General features: G+C 44.5%; 1 protein-coding gene across 1 annotated transcript in view; it reads left to right on the top strand.

The window, feature by feature from the left end:
• AMPD1 (adenosine monophosphate deaminase 1) overlaps positions 1 to 20,835 on the top strand; it is a 567,491-nt gene that overhangs the window by 471,707 nt on the left and 74,949 nt on the right. Inside the window, exon 13 of the mRNA XM_085615836.1 lies at positions 20,563 to 20,736. Coding sequence (XP_085471962.1) covers positions 20,563 to 20,736 — 174 coding nt within the window. The remainder of the gene's footprint in view (positions 1 to 20,562; positions 20,737 to 20,835) is intronic.

The following is a 20,835-nucleotide window of genomic DNA, read 5'->3' as shown; positions in this document are numbered from 1 at the left end:
ATACTCGGTTGGGGCAAGGTCGTACGTGTCCTGCAGGTAAGCAAAAGATCTGACCCCCTCGGGCCCCCACAGGTCCTTCACCTGGGAGATCCAGATAAGGTCCCAGCTTCGGAACCCCTTTGTGTGACCCAAGCTGCCCAGTCTCTCCGACGCCCACAAGGGGGTGGCCAAGGTCAGAGTGTTGGACCAGCCCAACTTACGATGTGCAGCATGCCATATTTGCACCGAGTGCTTCTTCGGTCCCGGGAGCTGATGTTTGCCGGGTTTAGAGTAAAGCGCGACGTCAGAATTCCCACCCGGGAGCAACCACCTGTCCATCCCGTAACCTGGGTCATTACCGTCACTATACGTCCCTTGATTGATCGCTGACAGGTGAGCAGCCCAGTAGTACTTACGGATATCCGGGATCCTAATAATCTTTAGCATAGAAAAGCATAATGATTTTACTTCCTTGGCATGATCCAAGAAAGTGAGCTTCGAATCGAAGCTGACCCCCAATTTTTTCCCCTTCTGAACAGGACATGGAAGGGGTCCAAGATTGGGTGGTCACCATGATGCATTCCAGAATAAGTGGTCTCTACCAAACAATATAACTTCTGTTTTATCAGAATTGATTTGAAAAAAACATTTTGCATCCAGGTGACGCTCATCAGCATACTTGATCTAAAATCCCTAGCCGCTTTGTTGGGGTTAGGGGACACAGACACCACTATTTGGGTGTCGTCAGCATACGATATCACTGATAACCAGAAGGAACGTACTAGTGTGATTAGAGGAGAGATGTAAGCATTAAATAGAGTTTGACCCAGTGAGGACCCTTGAAGGACCCTACATGGAAGCGAGAAAGGGTCGGAGGTAAATTATCCCAGCTCCACTGACTGCTTTTGATCAGACAGAAAAGATTTCAGCAGTCTGAAGTCGGGACCTCTATTGCCCATATCTTCTAGATGGTTTACCAGAGAAGGGTGGTCCACTGTGTTCAATGTGGCCAAAAGATCTAAAAAGATCAAGGCCACATTGTCACCTCTGTCTACTATAGTTTTTGTAGCTTCTGATGCCGCTAGTAGGGCAGATTCTGTGGAATGGAATGCCATAAACCCATGCTGGGAAGGGTCAAGAGCATTGGACTCCTCAAGAAAGAGGGAGATTTCTTGGTTCATAGTGTTTTCCAATATTTTGACTGGTAGTGGGAGCCTTGAGATAGGCCTATAGTTTTTTATTACGTTAATAGGGTCCAGCGTTTTTTTTTTTAGTACAGGCAAGTTGGACTCTTTCTTTCAGATATCTGAAAAAAATGGCTGATTCAAGTGCCAAATTAAATAATGAGGTGAAATGAATGGCAATGGTTGTTGCAACTTGGTGTAACAACAGGGGGGGGGTCTCCTTGGGTTCCCGACTTAGGTGCTGATTACGATGTCCGTCGGAAATGCTTCGAACGGCATTCGGTTTGTCCGAGTCCGATTTGGAACCTGTGTCTCCGTCCGACTTGGAAACACATTCGACCGACCCATTATGATAGTCGTAAACTGTTTGGTCGTTCCGACTAGGTTCTGATCGTTATTTGAGAAACTGAGTCGGTCGGAGCCGAATGGTACAGGTCTATGAACTGCGTATCCGATCGACGCATTAGGATGTTGGATTCGGACAGCCTTTCTGTTAGACCTGGCACCTTGGCGTCAGTCTCCCTTCCACTTTTTGTTGCTGTGCCTCATGTGTTTTGCTGGTGTTAGCTGCTCAGAGCACTGTGCCACTGCCAACCAGTGCCACAGTGCAAGTGCTCCCTGTATAAAAGGTATATGTTGGTTGGATTCCATGATTGGCTTATTTGGTTTACTATCAGACCCCAGTAAAGTGCACCAGGAGTTCCCAGGGCTGCTAGTGGGCTTGCAGCACTGGTTGTGCCACCCACAGAAGCAGCCCTGTAAAGTGTGTCTAAGGTCTGCCATTGCAGAACCTGCGTGCAGTCTGGTACTGTCATGCTGATATCCACACTTTCCCAAGACCGGATCGTCTTAACAAGAGACCCACCCGGAGAAGAAGGAGGACACAAAGCCTCGCGGTAGTGGGATCTTACTTGAATACTCACCGGCCACTCGGTAAAAACAAAAAGGGAAACCGGCCACATTACAGATATAAGATCACCAAAAGGCTGATCAGCCTTTAAATTTAAAGGAAAAAGGAAAGTAGAAGGACGTGTAAGTCACGGACGATACAATCTCTCGATAAAATTGAACATCAAAAAATATGCAGTGATTTCACCACCAATGAAGAAATAAAGAAACAAATTAAAGAAAGCAGGAGACAGTATAATTGTGTCTTGAAAAAGATGGCATTATTTATGTGAAGCCATCGAAACGCGTCAACGCCTTTTTTGAAAGCACAATCCTATGACCGACACAGATAAATCTGAAACGGATTCAAGCTACAACAAACGGTGATCTCGAGTCTAATATGATATGTATTTGTAAAGAATAGAATTAGTGTCTTACATATGTGTCTGTCTCCATTATGCGGGTCATATTTGTGTTCTTGTAATGTTGTGTTGTATTGCAATCAAAGTTGATTGATATGTATTGTATTATGCTTTTTAACAATTGTGTTTTAATGATTGAGATATGAGATGTTATTTTATTGATATGATAATTACAGAAAAATATCTGTCAGAATAAAAGCTTTTTATATATAATTGATTTTAGCATTCCTAGTTTTATCATTAGCCAGAATTCATCTACTATGAAAATTGTAGGAGCAAGGGAATTTCTTTTTATGTGGTTGTAAGTACCTTATTTCCCTTGTGAGTTTCAAGGGGTCCCTCTCTTTTTTCTCACTGGTTTCTGTGAGTGACAGGGCTGGGGAATTCCAGGAGACAGGCTGGGGCAGCCTGGTGGTGAATAGAGAGATTTACATCCAGATGGGTGGGAGGAGTGCACCTGGACTCTGAATAGGGCTATGCTCTGCCACCACAATGCTGGCTCCACCTCCTGTGGAGCGTCTGATGTCTCTGCCCTGCACCCTGAATGGAAAGTCAGAGTCATGTCAACAAAGTGCTCAGGAACTGGTTCTGGCTGGGCAAAGGCCCCTCTACTCCAGAGGAACAAAGGAATTAGGGGTATAAGTATTGGGACCCTGCTCCCAAGAAATTAGATCCTGCTTGACAAGAAGAACCTCTGCCTGAGGAGAAGGAACTGGGAAAGCTGTAAGGAGGAGTACTGTCCCTGCCCTGGGGGACTAGCCTGCAGTGGTTGCCTTGCTGCTGAAGGAGAGGAGAAAGACTACAAAAGACTTTATTTCAACTTGTGCTTAAAAGATCTCCAAGGGCCTGAGTAGAGCTGGTCTCCTGTTAAGAAGTCCCAGGAACAAAAGGACTTCACCCCCAGCTTCCCCCTGAACTCTGCTGTGTGAGTTCTGCCCCTCCTAGAGTGCTGGAACCAGTTTTGGGGCCTCTGGGAGCTGTGCCTGCTGTTGGGAAACTGGCCAAGAAGAAAGAAAACAAAGATCTCCACTTTTTCACGCACGGTCGGCTTAGCGAGAAAATTTCAGTCGCACCGCTCGTTAGCCTGCAGAATTTTATCGCTGCGAACATCGTCGCAGAGCCTGCTGCCGCTGAGCCCGATCAGCACTGGGAAAATCTCCGCCCCGCTCGTTAGCGGGCCGAAATTGATCGCTACCAGCCCAGATCCCCGCTCCGCCTGTTAGCGGGAAGAATTCTATCGCTGCGAACTTCGTCGCAGAGCCTGCCGCTGCTGTGTGGAATCGTCGCAGACCAAGCCAAGATCATCGCACTGCTCGTTAGCGTGAGGAATTTTATCGCTGCGAAAATCGTCGCAGACCCAACCAAGATAATCGCTGGTAAAATTGTCGCCCCGCTCATTAGCGGGCCGAACTTTGTCGCATTGTGCCTTAGTGAGTAAATTTCTACCGGATAAGCTACGCCTTAATTTTCAACGCCGGAGCGCCACTAAGAACTTTATCGCATCACCAGGTACTGTGGGTTAAAACTGACGCTAAGGTGAATGATTTTGTCGCTAACCTAAGACCTCTTTCTAAAAGCATATTCTTGAACTGTGTATGTCCTTTTTGTCGTTATTTGGTCTTGTGCTAAGTCCTTATATAAAAGATCACTATTTTTTATATAAATCTAGTGTGGTGTCCATTTGTGGTGTTGTCACTGAGTTACTGTATAGGTTCACAAATGCTTAACCTATAGCACTCTGAGATAAGCCTTGTCTGCTCGCGCCAAGCTACCTAGAGGGTGAGCAGCGGTTGGCAGGCACCAAGGGGTGCCCCACCAAAGGGTGCAAGGATTTCCACGACCACCTCTTTTTTCAATGGAAGCCTGTGTTGTGCGTCGGAACACTGGCTCCCATTGAGCTCCCATTGAGCTCAATAGAAGTCCGTTCAGTAACATCGTAATCGGTGGGTCAGACTCCCCGAATCGGATTCGGTTGGAAACCATTCTGATACGAGTCGGTTGGAAACCATCGTAATTAGGCCTTAGTATAGGTGATCAGGTTGGAGATCTTCTCTTCTGTAAGAGGGGAAAAAGATTGAAATACCAGCGGGAGAGGACCGTGCTATGGAATCATCAACCAGTGCGGATCCTATATTTATGTCAGAGATGTTCGGAGGTGTTTTAAAATCTTTGTAGATGTTGTTTACTTTGGAAAAAACGATTTCTGCTATTTCTTTGCAGAACTTTTGTCTGGGGGCTATCGCCTTTGCGTTACCCCAAGTAGAAAGAGTTTTAACAGTTTTGAACAGTTCCTTGTATGAATTTCCAGCTGCTCTGATTTTATCAGTGAAGTAATTAATTTTCGTTGCCAGAATCAAAAGTTTATATTTTTTAACATGGTTTTTTATTTTATTTTTTCTTCCGAGCCATATGACTTTCTCCAGATCCGTTCTTGATTTCCTCATTTCTTTTTGCATTCTCTAAGCTCCTGAGAATACCAGGGAGCAGAGGTGGCAGTCCGGTGATTCATTTTGGATTCAAGAGGTGCTACTGTCGTGATTGCAGCCCCTAACCAGGCTTCATATTCAATTGGCCACAAGCTCAATATTGCTAAACCCCATAAATTAACAACCTGGATGCTTTAGAACCAGAGGAGGTTTTGATGTGTGCGATAATTTTAAACACAGATTTATGATCATTCCAGGTCCGAGATAGTTTACTTTTAGTCGAGATCTCAATTTTACTAAAGAAAATACCGTTGAGCATATGATTCGCTTCATGGGTGGGAAGCTGAACCTGTTGTACTAAATCAAAACTCAGAAGATTGTCAATTAAGAGTTCTGTGTTTTTGTTGTCCAGGAACTCTAGATGAAAATTGAAATCTCCTAGGATCATAATGTTTAGGTAGTCTATGCACGACTCCATGAGCCCTAAGATGGAATGGATAAAGGATTCTTTCAGGCCCCGGGGGTCGGTAGATATGAAGACCATTAAAGGTGAAAGAGTTATGCAGTTTAAGATTAAACAAAAGAGCTTCACAGTTTAGATGAACAATCTGTTGGTGGTTCATTTTTATGTGAGAGCAATGAACAATGGGCAATCCCACCGCCCCTTTTTGGCGGTCTATTGAGCCTGATTACAGACTATCCCTCTGAGATTCCTGACTTAAACTCTGCGTCAGTGTCAGCCGAGGCCACTGTCAAGAAGGAAATTTCATGTTTTTCTGATTCCAATAAATCAGCAAAGTCGAGATGGTGCTTAATAAATGATCGTCTGTTTAAAAGTAGGCATTTGAGTTCGGACTTTGCATCCGAACCTACGTAGTGTAATCGTAAGACCTCCCCAACGCTAATGTAATTAAAGAAAGAGTTGACTACTCACCTCTTTAAAGAACACTACTCCACAATACATGTACCATCCGCAACCCAGCTACCTCTCCTATCACTCAATGTTATGCTGGTCTTTGACCCTGTACAGTGCTCCACTGCCTTTTGGCTAGATGTTTGCGATTGAACTATCATGTTCATAAATAGATACAGTACGGCAAGGCCAAAAGCATACACTTTCCCCAAATATTCAAGGATTGAAATTAAAATAGCAAATCATCCTCTCTTCAAAATATGTGTGTTTTATATCTCTCCTATACGTCTAAGGAGAAATACAGGCACTTCTGGGAGGCAGGAACAGATGGAGGAACTGTGAGGGTTCCCACAGGAGAGACTTGCGCACCAGAGACGTTAAAGCATAGATAGTGGTGGATAAATAAAACTGTAACACCAGAAGTGACAGGGGCTGCTGGTGAGCCTGTGAGCCCCCCTCCTGAACTGTCTCCCGATTTGGCTGGATCTCATTGTGTTCCTTTGCAGAGAGACGAGGCGGCCGATCACGGCCAGATCCCCAAGTCTTGTGTTTCTGCGAGGCAGGACCTTCAAGGCCATTGACGCTGCAGCCTCTTCTGCAGACAGTGCTGCAGGAGGATTGCATTATTGGCATAGTGGGACACAGATGAGCTGCTTCATCTCAGCAACTGGTTGTCTGCCTGGTGAGTGAGAGGTCTCTGGATGGGAGTGCCAGTAAAAAGGGATGATACCTGCTTCTGTATATGTCCAACATGATGCCTTTAGTAGAATATAAGGCCATGGGGGTATGACTCCCCTCTCAATGGGTCTCTGATTTTATCCTCAGTTGGGACCTCTTATTCCATTCCTTTGCTGATTCCACGATGAACAGCATGTCTTAAATGCCCCTCAGTGCTGGGATGTACAGATGATGTCCTGTCCCCACCTTGTGTCGTGTGCTCACAATAACATGTTTTGTGTTACCCTCATGGAGGTTGAGATGACCTCCTCCATTTCTGCTTTGAACCCAAGAGTCTTCTGAAAGGGACGGGCCGCAAACACATGATCTAGAGAGGGGGTGACTCACCTACAAGGGCGAACTAGGGGGAATCAGGCAACAATGATCTCCTAAAAGACATCAAAAAAAGCGCGTCCACCATCATTGTTAAAGCTGATTCTCTAACGCTCCATGTGAACAGCATGAAGGAGCGTCTGGACGAGCACAGCACTTGCGCAGAAAGCACAGTGAGCCACATCCCTGAGACGGAGGACAATACGGCATTCAGAAATGAAAAACAGCTGATGATGGAAAAGATCCTGGAACTTATTTTAGTTATCAACAATGACCTCAAAGGCAGATCTCGAAAGAATGACATCCGCATTGGTAGGATTACAGAGTTTGCTTACACTGATTGTAAGCTGCCTTTGAGGTCATTGTTGATAACTAAAATAAGTTTCTTTATTGAAAATCTGCTCACAGACTGTTCTGACAAGTCAAACTTTCACCCATGTTTACTATAGAGCATGCACGCCATCATTTTTCTCAAGAAGTCGACCTGATATGTTTTTTAACTGAAAGATGTGCTGTCATCATATGTAGACCAGGAGCCGGGATGTAGTTATGTAGATTTATTGTTCAAGTAAGTTAGTACAAGGTACCCCACCTTGTACTAACTTACTTGTTCAAGTAAGTTACTACAAGGTACCCCACCGGGAGCAGCATCCTGCTGCTCAGCCCCATTCAATCTAACTGATCACTCTTCAAAACATGCACACACTCCCAACATTCCATGACATCATACTCATGTAGGCTGAGCAGCCAGGACTAGGAAGTATAGGATATAACATAATGCTGGTTAGACCCATTATAGCGCAGCATTGTCTAAACCTTAGAGTCAGCAATACTGTCCTGCACCTAGCGTGAGAAGAGGAATCCGTCATAATCAGGAGCTCTGATATGTTTTTTATCCTGACTTCACTCAAGCCGTTCATTATGTCAGGCAAGCCTTCCCTTCCGTCATGAAAAAGCTGCATGAAATCAACATTTCTATACTGCGCTTAGCCGGCACACTTAAGTATCTGTCTGCAGGGTAAAACTCATCTACTCAAAGCTCACTGACAAGCTTCGACCTTCCCTAAGAAGAAGAGGAAAGGAGTTTGCATGGATCACTTACAAAACGGCTCCAGAGAAGATCCTCGCCTGGTGCACTTTATATAATCTAGCTGGACTGTCAATAATTCTGAAAGTTAGTGCTGTGTATTTTTTGACTTTTAGGATTAAGTCCACTGCTGCAGCTAAGGTAGATGCTTTAAAGGAGGGATGTCTACGGAGCATCTTATGTGGTATATACTTTGGCATGTTCATTACCATAAAGATCTGCAAATTGCCATTCACTTGTCTGATTCTATCATTTAGGATGTCAGAGGTAACTGAGTACACTGCTTAGAATGGCAAAGGCTACCCTTACGACTTCTCAGTGTATAACTTGTCATAAAAGATAGACATTTGGCTGGTGCAGATCTTTGGCTAGTGCCAGAGATGTGTGTGATTAGGAATTGGGAACAAAACACCCGGTCCAAACGTATTTGGACCACTCTCCTGTGGTGATGTCTCTGTTGGTTGCCATATTTTGAGCCAAACCGTTTCAGAATAAGGTTAGCTCTGTTGCAAATGATTTGGGAACTTGGAAGCCTTTCCATTGGTTATCACAGGAGTCTGCCTGTCTAAACAGCCCGGGGTCCTGAAGGATATTCATCAGCACCTCAATAGCCTCAAGAGTAGACTTCCTAATCTAGAGGAGAGCTGTGGATACTGTGAGCCATCAGTTCAGGCTGACCTGCATTCCTGGTTATCAGAATTTAAAGACAAGGCTAAGAGATAATAACATTCTTGGGTATATGGAGATGAGGAGCATCAAGGAAAAAGACAGTGGACATTTAGCAGCAGAGTGAGCACTGAAACTGATGCAGGATTTCAGACCTATGACGCAGACAGCATCCTTAAAGAGCTTGTTAAATTCTATTCATGACCGTATGCTTCACACTCTGCTGCTGAATGTGGAGATTTCGATGAATATCTTGAAAGTGCCACAGCAGAGTGGCCTGGAAATAAAAATTGAGAATGGCTAGGCCTCCTCATAACCACAGGTCAAATAAAGGCTGCCGTCAGTAGTGCGCAGAATGGTCAAGCTGCAGGTAGAGGTGGACCATCTGTGGAATCTCACAGAACTATACGGACATCTTGGCTACTCATATTATGTTGGTGAATGAACAGGAGGCATTCTCTGGCTTGCATGCTTCAGTTCAGTGAGAGTATCATAGCTACTCTTTTGAAGCCAGATAAATCTCCTACGCAATTGAATTCCTATAGACCAATGTCCCTCATTAATACAGACAATGAAATATTAGCTAAGATTATTGCCGTTAGGCTTTTGCAGTATCGACTGGACTGCTTCTCCCAGACCAATCTGCCTCTGTGCTGGGATGTTCCAAATCCCTAAATTATGCTCCTGGGTCTGAGATGAATGCTGTGGGCATCTTCCGATATGCAGATAAACAATTTGATTCTGTTAAACAGAATTTATTTTTCATGATGTTGGACAGGGTGGGAAGCAGGGTCCAATTTCCAACATGGATAAAACTCCTAAATTCACAATCGCTTGTGTAGGATTTGCGCCCACAGCAATCTTCAGAGAACACATTCTGGATGCCTACTATTGCCAATCGTATTCACTCTGACCATCAGCCCATTTTCCAGCTTACTTTGGGAGTTCCATTCTCATAGAAGTCTCGGCAATCATAACCATCACTTCCTTCTTTCTTTAAATGCTAATGATATTGTACACTTTTTTGGGGAGCCTAGGACAAATGTGTCTGCTATTGCCCGCAAACTTCTCGCATTTGATAGCAAATCTGATCTGTCCATAAATTGAGCCAAATAGTCATGTCTCCCTAATCTCCAGTGCTTAATAAAGTGCCTTAGGCTACCCATTGTTGCAGTGGGAATCATCCATTCTCTATCTTGTGTTTATGTTTATATGTGACTTTAAGGTAGTCTCAATGTAGAACTTTGGACTTGTTAGCATTGAAATTACAGGTCAGCTGAATCTCTGGAACACCATTCCTCTAGCTCTAGTGTGAAGCATTGCACTAGTGAAATTAGTACATTTGCTTCAGTTTGTATATTTCTTTCAGAATATTCAGATTTCTGTGTCTCAGAAACTCTATTAAAAAGCAGACACTGAAATTCCAGTGCAATGCAGGAGGCTTTTCAGCTTCAGACTTTGGGATCTATCATTACTTCATGAAGGTACAGTTTGCACACTTTGGGTCTAATCCTTTGCCTCTTTATTTGACCATGGAGGACAATGTGGCATTTCCTCTTCGCCTAACATTGGTGTTACGCCTCCTAATAGGCAGACCGTCAGCATATATAGACACAGCTCCATGTCTTAATTATGCATGATAAAAACCATGGCTAGCAAAAATGGCACAGAACAAATAATTGTATTTTCTGCTCTTGCCAATGGCAAATAATCCTTCTTTGCCTCTTATGATAGGGTTCAAGATATCTCATCAACTGTCTAAGCTGGAGTTACTTGTCCTTGTGATGTCTTCTCTAAGGGAACATGTATGCCTCTGCATAAAAGAAAGCGAAAATGTCCACGTCCTTGGACATCTCCTAGAGTTATCGACTACGAAGTACACTTCTGAGCAAGTGACCATCCTTTTTATGTGGAACGAGCCACAAGAATAACCATCTGGTCTCATGCTCATAAAGAGCTATGCTGTCTATGAAGATGATCGATGTCTTGAGAGTTAGGCAACAATGTAATGGAGACCTAGACCAGGTGATTACAGATGCACAGTGGGTAATCTTCATGCCCAATTTTGTGGACTCGATATCTGAAGCAGAAACAATCTGCCTCACTTCAAAAACTTTTGCATAGGGTTTACTCCATCTGCGGCACAACTAAAAAGCACACAGGAAATATCAGCAATGTGCACCCTTTCTTCTTTTGTTCTCGCTTTCAATAATCAGAGTTTATCCATAGTAAGATCTAATTCCTCTGGCTACCACGAGTGCCTGTCTGATGAAGATGATAAAAACTCTTGCTCCCTCCATTATCCCAGTTTTGACTTCATACAAGAGTTCTTTTGCTACTTGTTTGATGCTTAAGGACCGGAAAAGGCACATGTTGTTCAAATATCGAAACAGTCAGTTGGGGGCCTGGCCAACTGTGATGGCATGAAGACGTGCGGCTAGGAGCTCTGAAAATTCATGCTTAAATTAAGTATCCATCTACAGTACAGACACCTCCAAGGGCAAAAATGTGGAGCGCTACAGACCCGTGGTGAAGAGCCACAGTGGGAGAGAAAGCTAACCTTTGTGGTAGGTCGGCAATCAGGTAATTCAAGATGGTGCCTGTGGCTGGAATGGGGGTTGTGGATGGTTGAAATGAACCGCAACTGCCTCCTGAACTGGGGAGCAAAGAGCAGGCCAGTGACCTGCCGGAGGGAACTACGGCCACAAGTAGGACTGCAAAGGTTCCGGGCACGACTGGCGTCGGAGGATGCCGATAGCAGGAATGGTTAGGTACAGGAGAGGGCAGCGCCGATCGAAATGTGGCCTGGCTTCCGAGGAGGCCTAGCTGTGTCCACACCTTAAGAGAGCTGTGATGGCTCCAGTCAGGAGATTCCATCCTGTTGGGGCTCCTGTAGGGAACAGATGGGCCCTAGACTGGCACTGACTGCACGCCGAGGGACTCTCGGCCATAAATCTGCATCAACAATAAATACAGAGTGGCAGCTCCTGATCAACAAAAGAATCACCTTTAAGCTCCTCGTGCATGCCTAAAAAGCCCTGCACAACACCAGACTTGAATACCTCAACCACTGCCTATCCTTCTACACACCGACCAGACACTTCCGCTCTTCCCATCTAGCCTTGGCCACTAAATTACAGATCTGCAAGACAAGGATGGAGAAAGATCTTTCCCCTACCTCACTGCGAAGACCTGGATCTCCCTACCTCTGTACCTCAGGCAATCGCAATCATTACCTCAATTCAGGAAGGACCTCAAGACCTGGCTCTTTGACTGGATTGCAGAACACCCCACCAGTGCCTTGAGACCCTTACGGGTGAATAGTTGCACTCTATAAGAACCCTGACTGAATGATTTCAGCATCGGCAAGCAAGGTGTGGCTGGGGGTTGGTGAAAGAATGTGGAGTAGTAGAGGGCACTTTTATGAATCATGAAAACATACTTGAGGGCCTGAGGGCACCAAGTGCCTTCAGGAGCATAGTGCCCTACCACCTTGGAGCCCAAAAAGCAGCAGAACGAATCATGGATCGCGCTGTGAGTGCAAGGGAGGACAGTGGCACATTCTTTTGAGGCAACTGGCAGAGAGGCACTGCAGACCAAAAACACACAATGGTGAAAGACAACCTCCCCCCCCCCCCAAACCAACATTCATGCAATAAAGCAGAGACAAATTTGCCGGGTTTATCATGCCCCCGGGAGAAGATGAATAGGAGTCAGGCCCACAGTCCTGCGATCTAACACTGCAGGGCGGCATGAAAGTGATTTAGGACATGCGAACATCTCTGGATCCAAAGGCTGTAGACCTAGGCCTGGTGCGTGCAGACCTCCGAGAAAGTGACCATCAGGGTCACATAAATGGACAAACAAACAAAGGAGGCATGCCAAGAGGCATCTGGATAACGCAAGAAAGTGGAGAAGCTACTCCAGAGAAAGACCACGCTAGAGGCCTGAGCAGAGGATGCTGAAGAGCGTTCCACCGGAACAACATTCGCCTAGTGGGTCTACCTAAGAGAATGGAGGGTGAGTGTCTGGAATTATACCTGGAGGAATGGATAATGGTGGGGCTAAATCCACAAGGACTTTTCAAGTTTTTCTTGATAGAATTTGCCCGCAAAATGCCATCCCTGCCACCTCCTCTGGGGGCATCAGCCAGGACCATTATATTCCAGCTCCTCAATTAAAGAGATAGGGATGCTCTACTACAACATGTGTGGAAATGTCAGAAAACAAGCAGTGGAGACGTATTCATAGTGCTGTTCCCTGACTACATGCTCCAGGTGCAAAAGCAACACTGATCTTTCTAAACAGTGAAAAGAAGGACCTGAACTTGAAATACATAATGTTTTTTCCAGTGAAGCTGAAAGTGATACATGACAACAAGTCACACTTCTGTACAGTACCACAGCAAGAGTAGGTCGGACTAGAGACACCGAACAATCATGAAGCTACACAATGAGTTTGCACCAATAGTAAAAAGGTGCAAACTGAGGAGGACAGCACAAAGGTCAACAAGAACTGAGAACTAGATGATCTATCAAAGTGAAGGGATGGTGATGTGAAACATCCGCCTGGGTGGAATGGGAATAGAAGGTACTCTGGACAGTATATAATCCAAGCGCCCCTGATGGCAACCACAAAGGGACCCAACCCACAAGACCCCTCCATTTGTGGGAGCCCTGTGAACTCTGGGTCAGAGAGAGCAGAATATTTAAAGCTTAATCAGTTGATGGTTTGATTACAACTGCCTAGCACAGCGTTGATTGGGCATGGCGCACCTGAGACGGTCGCACCGATCAAGATTGTTTGGGCTCGAGTCTAAGAGCCAGGGTGGGACAAAGTTCATAGTTTGTGTTGTTACATGCCACACGTCAAGGAGATACTAGTCACCAGGTAGGATTGAGGAGATGTAGGGGGTGTACAGAGGGCAGAAACTGCTCAAATGTCTGACACTATCAAAATGCCACCTGGAATCTATGGGGTCTGAACAACTACACCAAAAGAGTGAGAGTGGGGGCATATTTGCATATATGGGGAGTGCAGATTCCATGCCTGCAGGAGACACATCTGCTATCAGGGGAAGCTGAAAAGCTACATAAAAAAATGGAGAGGCAGTCTTTATCACACTGGCTACAGCTCACTAGCTAGGTGAGCGAGGAAGAACCCAAACAAAGTGGTAGTGGCGTAAACAGATATTGAAGGTCGATATATTCTGTTACACAGTCATCATAATGGATGGAGTTGGCAATTTTTCGCCCGAACACCGATGATCAGTCCTTCTATGGGGCAGTGGCATGATTGGCCATGCCCTATTTGGGCTTTGGATTTCAGTGGCTAAGAAACTGCAATTGTGTGTTGAACAGTCTACTAAACAGACTCACACCAAACCCAGACTATAAGCAGGGCATCAGAAAAAAGCTAAAAAGGACAATGGGCGACCTAGAAAGGGTAGACACATGGCAGGAGCGACACCCGTACACGTGTAAAATGCTAAAAAGGGCCATGGGGAATCTAGACATGATAAACACATGTCGGGAACAACACACACACACACACACACACACACACACACAAGAATTCTCTCACTACACACAGAATTAGTCATCTTTAGGAAACACCTGTGTAGTCAACTGCTTGTTGACCTAATGATTTAGATCCCCCTCACACCCTGCAACAGCTTCTTGTATCTAAGCATCATTTATGATGCACAGCTGTCCTTTAGTATACACTTTGAGAAAGTGACTTCAGCCTGCTTTTTTATGCTGCAGGTCAACAAAAAGATAATTCCTATTTTACAGGAACATTTTAGGAAAACAGCTGTCCAGGTGCTTAGACTTTCTTTCGGACTCATACAGTGTAATGTCTATGACAGCCTGCCGGCCCATACCGTGGTGAGACTGCCACACATGTACAATGCTGCTGCATACCATAGTTTAGAATTGAACAGGTACCTATGGATTTCCAGTCACCTGAAGTCTTTTACATTGACTCCTAATTTGAAAAATGTGGTATCTTTAAAGGCTGGCGCTTCTGACACAAGGCTCTGTACTCCTGTACTAACAACATGAATTCCCACCTCACTCTGCATGTGCTCGGGGTAGTTTTTTCCAACTCTGCAACTACTTGGCAGGTTCAAGGTCTCAGAAGGCACGCATAGGTGGTCGCACTTTTTCCCTTATAACTACCAGAACCTGGAACTTGCTTCCGTCAAATTTGAGCTTAGCCAGTTTCCCAGCTAAATGTCACAAACGGCTGAAACTAATCTGTTGGCATTCTGATAAGAATGGCATCTGCTTTCTTCCCTTAGTCTGTATAACTTTGTATTCCTTCTACTGCATGCCAGAGGAACACTGGAAGACGTGTTACCCACTCTGACTTTGTTTCAGCACTAGAAGATCAATTTAATGACCTGGGGTTAAAAAGCTGCAAAGGTACTGAAATCATAGAGAGACTGCAGACCAGTGATAAACGATACTAAGTCCAATTCTGCAGAAGGATAGGGTTATAGTAATACTGGTTTTACCATTTCAAACTATGGACCTCTGCTGGCTAAACTTGCACCGTATGCTTGAACAACTTTGAGCCCCACAGATTGTCTTCTTCGAGTCTGTTGTCCAAACCATCTGTTGACTTGACCCACATATGGCTTTGACATTACCTCTGTTGGAACAGAAAAGTCTTCTGCATGGTAAACACGTGTATCCCTGTCCTGAGTGCTCAACTGTTCTGTTGTCTGGATCCCTAATGCTGAGTTTCTTGTCATAGGTGAACACAGGTCATGACATAGGCCTGTTAACAGATTGTGGTTGTTGAACCGGGAGGGGCTCCCAGAGCGCTACCCTCATAGTGGTAGAAGGCTACTGACTTCATCAGGAGTTAAGCAGTACAAGTGATGTGGGGGTAGCCTGTACTGTAATGATCGTTAGTAGTGAACAGGATTTTTTTCACCCTATGTCATTGGAGTGAGGCCTATAGGCTCACTCACTTTTAAAAAGTTCAGCTTCTGGGGCTTCTGCCTGCTGTGTCAGACATCTTTCATGAGGATTAAAGACAGAGAGGTCTTCACTTCAAAAGAAGCAGAACCCCAACATAAAACTTCAAAGACTCAGGCCCTAAATCACATTTGGTGTATGGACAAGGACTATATGAATGGAAGGTTGAGTTCTCAGAAAATTGTCATCTGCGAAGCAGCCAGACGGGCTGTGTGAGAAGGGGAAGCTCTGCAAGACATCTGCCTGTGACCAGGACTGGGGGCCAAATCCTTTAGCCTTCCTGCCAGGTCAGGTGGACATTAACCAGGACACCAAGATCACCTGCCCTGGGGCACCATCACCTGCCCGCTTGCCAAGACCAGTGTGCCCTGTGAGGGAGAGGAAAGCATTGGGAAGAGTGCGGTCCATTGAAGAGACCTGCACGAGGATTCCTCGAGCGAGGTGTGAGGCTGTGCTCTGATTGAGTTGTTGCCTGTCTGCAGTGTCAGCTCTGCAAACCTTATGTGCCAGGAGAGGACCACCTTGTTCTGCTGTATCGGAAATACTGTGTGGGAAGCACAATGCTGCAATGCCATGCCGCAATGGCCCCATAAGCCAAAGGGGGTCACTGCTGAACTGATTTTGGGCCAGGAGCGCAGGACTTGTGACTTACAAAATGACTAACCCATTATGTCGGAAGGGGCCAGAGCAGTGAGGGGTGTCTGTGCCCAGATCACGATTACTACAGCAACTCCGTATGCCAAGAGGGGCTGCTGGTACCACTGTGGCCTTAGGTTCGGGTCGTGGCTGGTTCACGGAAATACTGTTTTGACCAACGGGTGGAAGCCGGATACTGTGATCTGCACCGAACGAAATCCCTGAGGTTCACCAAGATGCCACAAGGACGTTGTACCCTCTTTGGAGCTCTGGTCTGGAGTCGCAGGATCACACCAGAACCCCTCATCTCCGCTAGGGGGAAAAGCAACTTATCTATGTGTCCATCGAGCGGAAGCTGCTTCAATCAATGGAATAGACTGGTAACACTGTTCGGCAGAGAAATACTGCACCACCAGGTGCTAAAGAATCCATCGTGAGCGGCCCATCTTTGCCGTACAGGATCTGAACTCGTGAGTACCCGGGGAGATGGCACTCACTGCACTGCTGAACACTTCCATAACACTGGAGCGGTTAAGACTGGAACTGGGCCTTTCTAGCCCCAGGGGACTCGTTGCTACTGGTGCTGCTGTGCCATAGACACTTTTGAATAATTCCTGAAGAGTCAAAGGGAGAACTCTTGAGTATGGCCAAAATGTTTGCATTCCCTGGATGCTGTCACAAGTGAATGTGGAATCACCCCAAGCACATTACATGAAGTAGGGTGGGACAAGGATTTGCCTGATAGCTACTAAAACCCTGACTTCATGGGGGATTGCATGCTTGCTTCTGAATGTCGTCTACCTTTTCTTGTATAGAGTTAGAAGTAAAAATGCTACTTTTTTCTGTAAAAGTAAGTATCGGACTGGACATTGATTTATTATCCCTACTCCTTGCAGTTTGAGTTATGAGTCGTGTTTTTTACGTGTATTTACATCCTTCCCCAGAGGAAGCCTTGACTGCTCAACCAAAGTTACAGCTGAGTCTCAAGTGCAGAAGCGGTACTTGGCCCAATGTTTCGTACTCATGGTGGGTTGGGCCCCGAAACATCAGGAGTAAAAGGCCTCAGCCAACACGTTTGGGCCCAGTAGCCCTTGCGTGCCCAGTGGCCCTCTGAAAGGAATATATGACGTTACTTTGCATGCGTTTAGTACGCATGCCATTACTACGCGGTCGTTAGTACGACCGCGTTTTTAGTTCGCATTCCTTTCCTACGCAATTCGGAACAATGAATTACAGTAGGGGGTGCTGGATGTTGGAATAGTATAATTTACTATTCCAACTCCAGTCTATGCGGACACTAGGGAAGGTGTTGGATTTTAAATCCAACTCCTTCCCCCCCTAACGCAAGTCGCTGTTCCGACTTGCGTAGTAAAGGTTTTCTAAGTAACAACGCGTGCGTACTAACGTCCGCGTAGTAACTGCATGCGAAGTAACGCCTGCTAAGTAAACGCCGTTTATCTCTGAAAGGGGTTCTGACATCCTCAATAGGCAATATGCCTTGATTCAGCACTTATGGTCAAAGCCACTTCTGCTTCTTAATGTTTTGAGTCCCCCCTTCCCTTTTTCGTATTACATTTCCATCATTTTAATTTAAATGTGGTGTGAAGTTTAAGGTTTTAAATGTTATTATTGATCAGGAGTACATTTGAACATATTGACTCACAAATATTCTCTGGAAATTGACGTGCTACTCTTGACAATAACCAGAGATGACCAAAGGAACCCCTAGGCAAACCTGTTTATCTCATTAAACTGCATTAAAACATTGCAATTTTGGAAGGCAATGGCGGAGCATTAAGCCAATATTGACTGGTACAAACTGTCTGCTCCAACTTTCCAATGTTTGCCTTTCTGTATCTCCCTGTTTAATTTAGAAACCTCTGCCCTGCAGCTGGTGGAAAGTTCTAGTAGCATTATAGCCCTTCTGCCTCAGGTGTTGTTAAATGCTCTCTTTCCCATTATATACTCTTGCCTGTAACTCTTAGGCCCTCCAATGTCTTCATTGGAGTTCTCAACATTCCAGCGGTCTGCTAACACTTAGGGCCAAATGTACAAACCGTTTTTGCAGTTGGAAATGGCTTGATGTACATATGCCAAATTACGATTCAGTAACTTGTTACAGAATCGCATTTTGGTTTAGTAATTCGGTATTTAGAAGGAGCGTGTTTAGGGTGTTCCTTCCAAATACTCAATTGTAGTGCTATATATGAATGTTTTGCAATAGAAATACTGTAGCAAAACATTTGTTTGTTACTAAAAGGTAGTGGTAACCATTCGCAAATGGGAAGGGGTTCCCCAAGGGACTTTTTCCCATTTGAGAATATAAAAAATGTAACTTTTAGAGTTTCATTTGATCTTTTTAAATGCATCCCATTTTCCTTTAAGGAAAACGAGTTGCATTAAAAAAAAAAAAGTTTGCTTTATTAAAAAGCAATCATGGATATAGTGGTCTGCTGACCCCAGCATCCCTGTGATATCTATCCTAATGGGTCGCAAATTGCGACCTACCGCATTAAATCCATGAGGTAGGTCAATTTGCAAACCATTAGAAATCTCTATGGAAATGTTTTATTTTTTTTAAATTAGGAATTGCGATTTCCTAATTGCCATTCGGTAAGAATCGCAATTGGGAAATTTCAATTCCTAAATGTTCTTCATGTGGCCCCATGTGATGAGAGATCAAACGGTTTTCAATGCATAACTTTCACTTCTTAGACACTCATACAAGGGGTCAGTAATTTCAGATTCGACCAGTAACAGGAGTTACTGGCTAAATCTGAATAGGAAGTTATTTGTAAAAAACACTCTTTCTGTTGTTTCACCTGCACACTACAGCTGCTAAAAAGCAAGTTAAAAATAAGCAGACAAGAAAGAGCAGCGAATGGGGAATTTCGTGCAGTAATCTGTGTGGAAAAACCTCATCACGTCTGCGATTCCCATTTCTCAGAGTTTAACCTGTAATGGGTTTTTATTCCCACCAATGGAATCACCAGTACCTGCAGATACCAGAGGTATTGCTACTTCAGGGTGCAGGAATACAAATGAGCGAGTTACGCACTATTCACTATCGGGACTTCAGAGTCTTTATCTAAACTAACATTTACCTGATATCATTGAGGGGACAGAGTCACTGGTTCTGCAGTCTGCCTAAGTTTATTTTCGATACTAAAGTAAAAAGATTCTTTCTGACTTATGCCAATGGTTTTCATAAATTTACAAATTTTCTGAAATTCACATATTGAGTATACTTTGAATATCTAGGCAAATAATAAATGTATACAGACACTCGCTCTTCACTAAGCGTAATGCTAAGCATTGTCTACCACGCGGAGGATCCGCTGAAGCACGCATGGCACACATGTGCAAAACGCAGTGGAGAATCCTCTTCCCATTGGTCACCATTAGATATTGGGGATAGCCTTTCCTTTGACACCCAGCATTCACTTTTGATGTTTTTAGGAGAATTATCTGGCTTTTGGGTCTCTCCTGCTCCTGGTCGTAGATTTACTCCAAAGGGAAATCTGCAATTGTGTCAGAGTGTATGCTGATCTGTCAGCTAAAATGTCTGTCGATCCTAACTCTGAAAAAGAGATTTTTTTTTTTTGCTTTCGAAAACCTTTATTTATTTTTTTTTCTTCTTTTTTTTTTTTTTGTGTCCTCATACTCAACCCATTAGGAACCACCCAGGCTTTGGAGAGAAGAAAAAGAATAACACCGCCTCAGTTCACTGGATTTGTAAACTAAACCTTTATTAAAGATTAAACCACATGTTGCGTTACAAACTATCGGTGAGGCACTTGCATAGTCACATTTAACCACCCGCTACATACACATCGGACGTGGGCATGATGATTCAACGCAGTGCACAACATAGCATGAAGAGGCTTAGCGCTGAGCGGAGATGAAATCCTCTGAAAAATAGATTAAGGGAACTTCCAACAGTAGATCACTTTTTAAACATGTTAAATGTAACTTTGGTAAACAAAATAAAAAGGGATTTGCTTTGGTGTTTCACTTGGTACTTGGACTACATTGGGCCATAGAAAAATTCAATTAAGAGGGTGCAAGACCATGATGACAACATTATAACATGCTGCATGTTTTAGATCAGTCACACCATCCAGACTCTGGGTAGTGTCTGGTCGTATAATTTAGATTCCATCTTAGGTCATTGCACTAAATACTGGTTGTTAAAACGTTGAAAATATTATATTGAAAAGCAAAGGCTAAAAGAAAAGAAATGAAGAGATAATGGTTGCATTTGGTTGTCCGTGCCTCTGCGTTCCTTCTGTGATGTAAAGTTCTCTGTGTTTTATTTACAGAGTCCGGTCCTGCAGTACCTGTACGTTCTCTGCAAAATCCCCATTGCTATGTCGCCCCTGAGTAACAACAGCCTGTTCCTGGAGTATGCCAAGAACCCGCTGCTGGATTTCCACGAGAAAGGCCTGGTGGTGTCTCTTTCCACAGATGACCCGATGCAATTTCACTACACAAAGGTAACGAGGAAAAGTAAACTGTGCTCTAAATGTCAACCTTCATAGAATTCAAATTGGAGTACCCCACGTGCCGCTATCATCAAAAGGTGTCGTCACTAC

Source organism: Triturus cristatus, chromosome 7 (assembly GCF_964204655.1).
Source record: "Triturus cristatus chromosome 7, aTriCri1.1, whole genome shotgun sequence".
In the NCBI taxonomy this organism is placed as follows: domain Eukaryota; kingdom Metazoa; phylum Chordata; class Amphibia; order Caudata; family Salamandridae; genus Triturus; species Triturus cristatus.
This window is presented reverse-complemented; position numbering and strand designations above follow the sequence as displayed.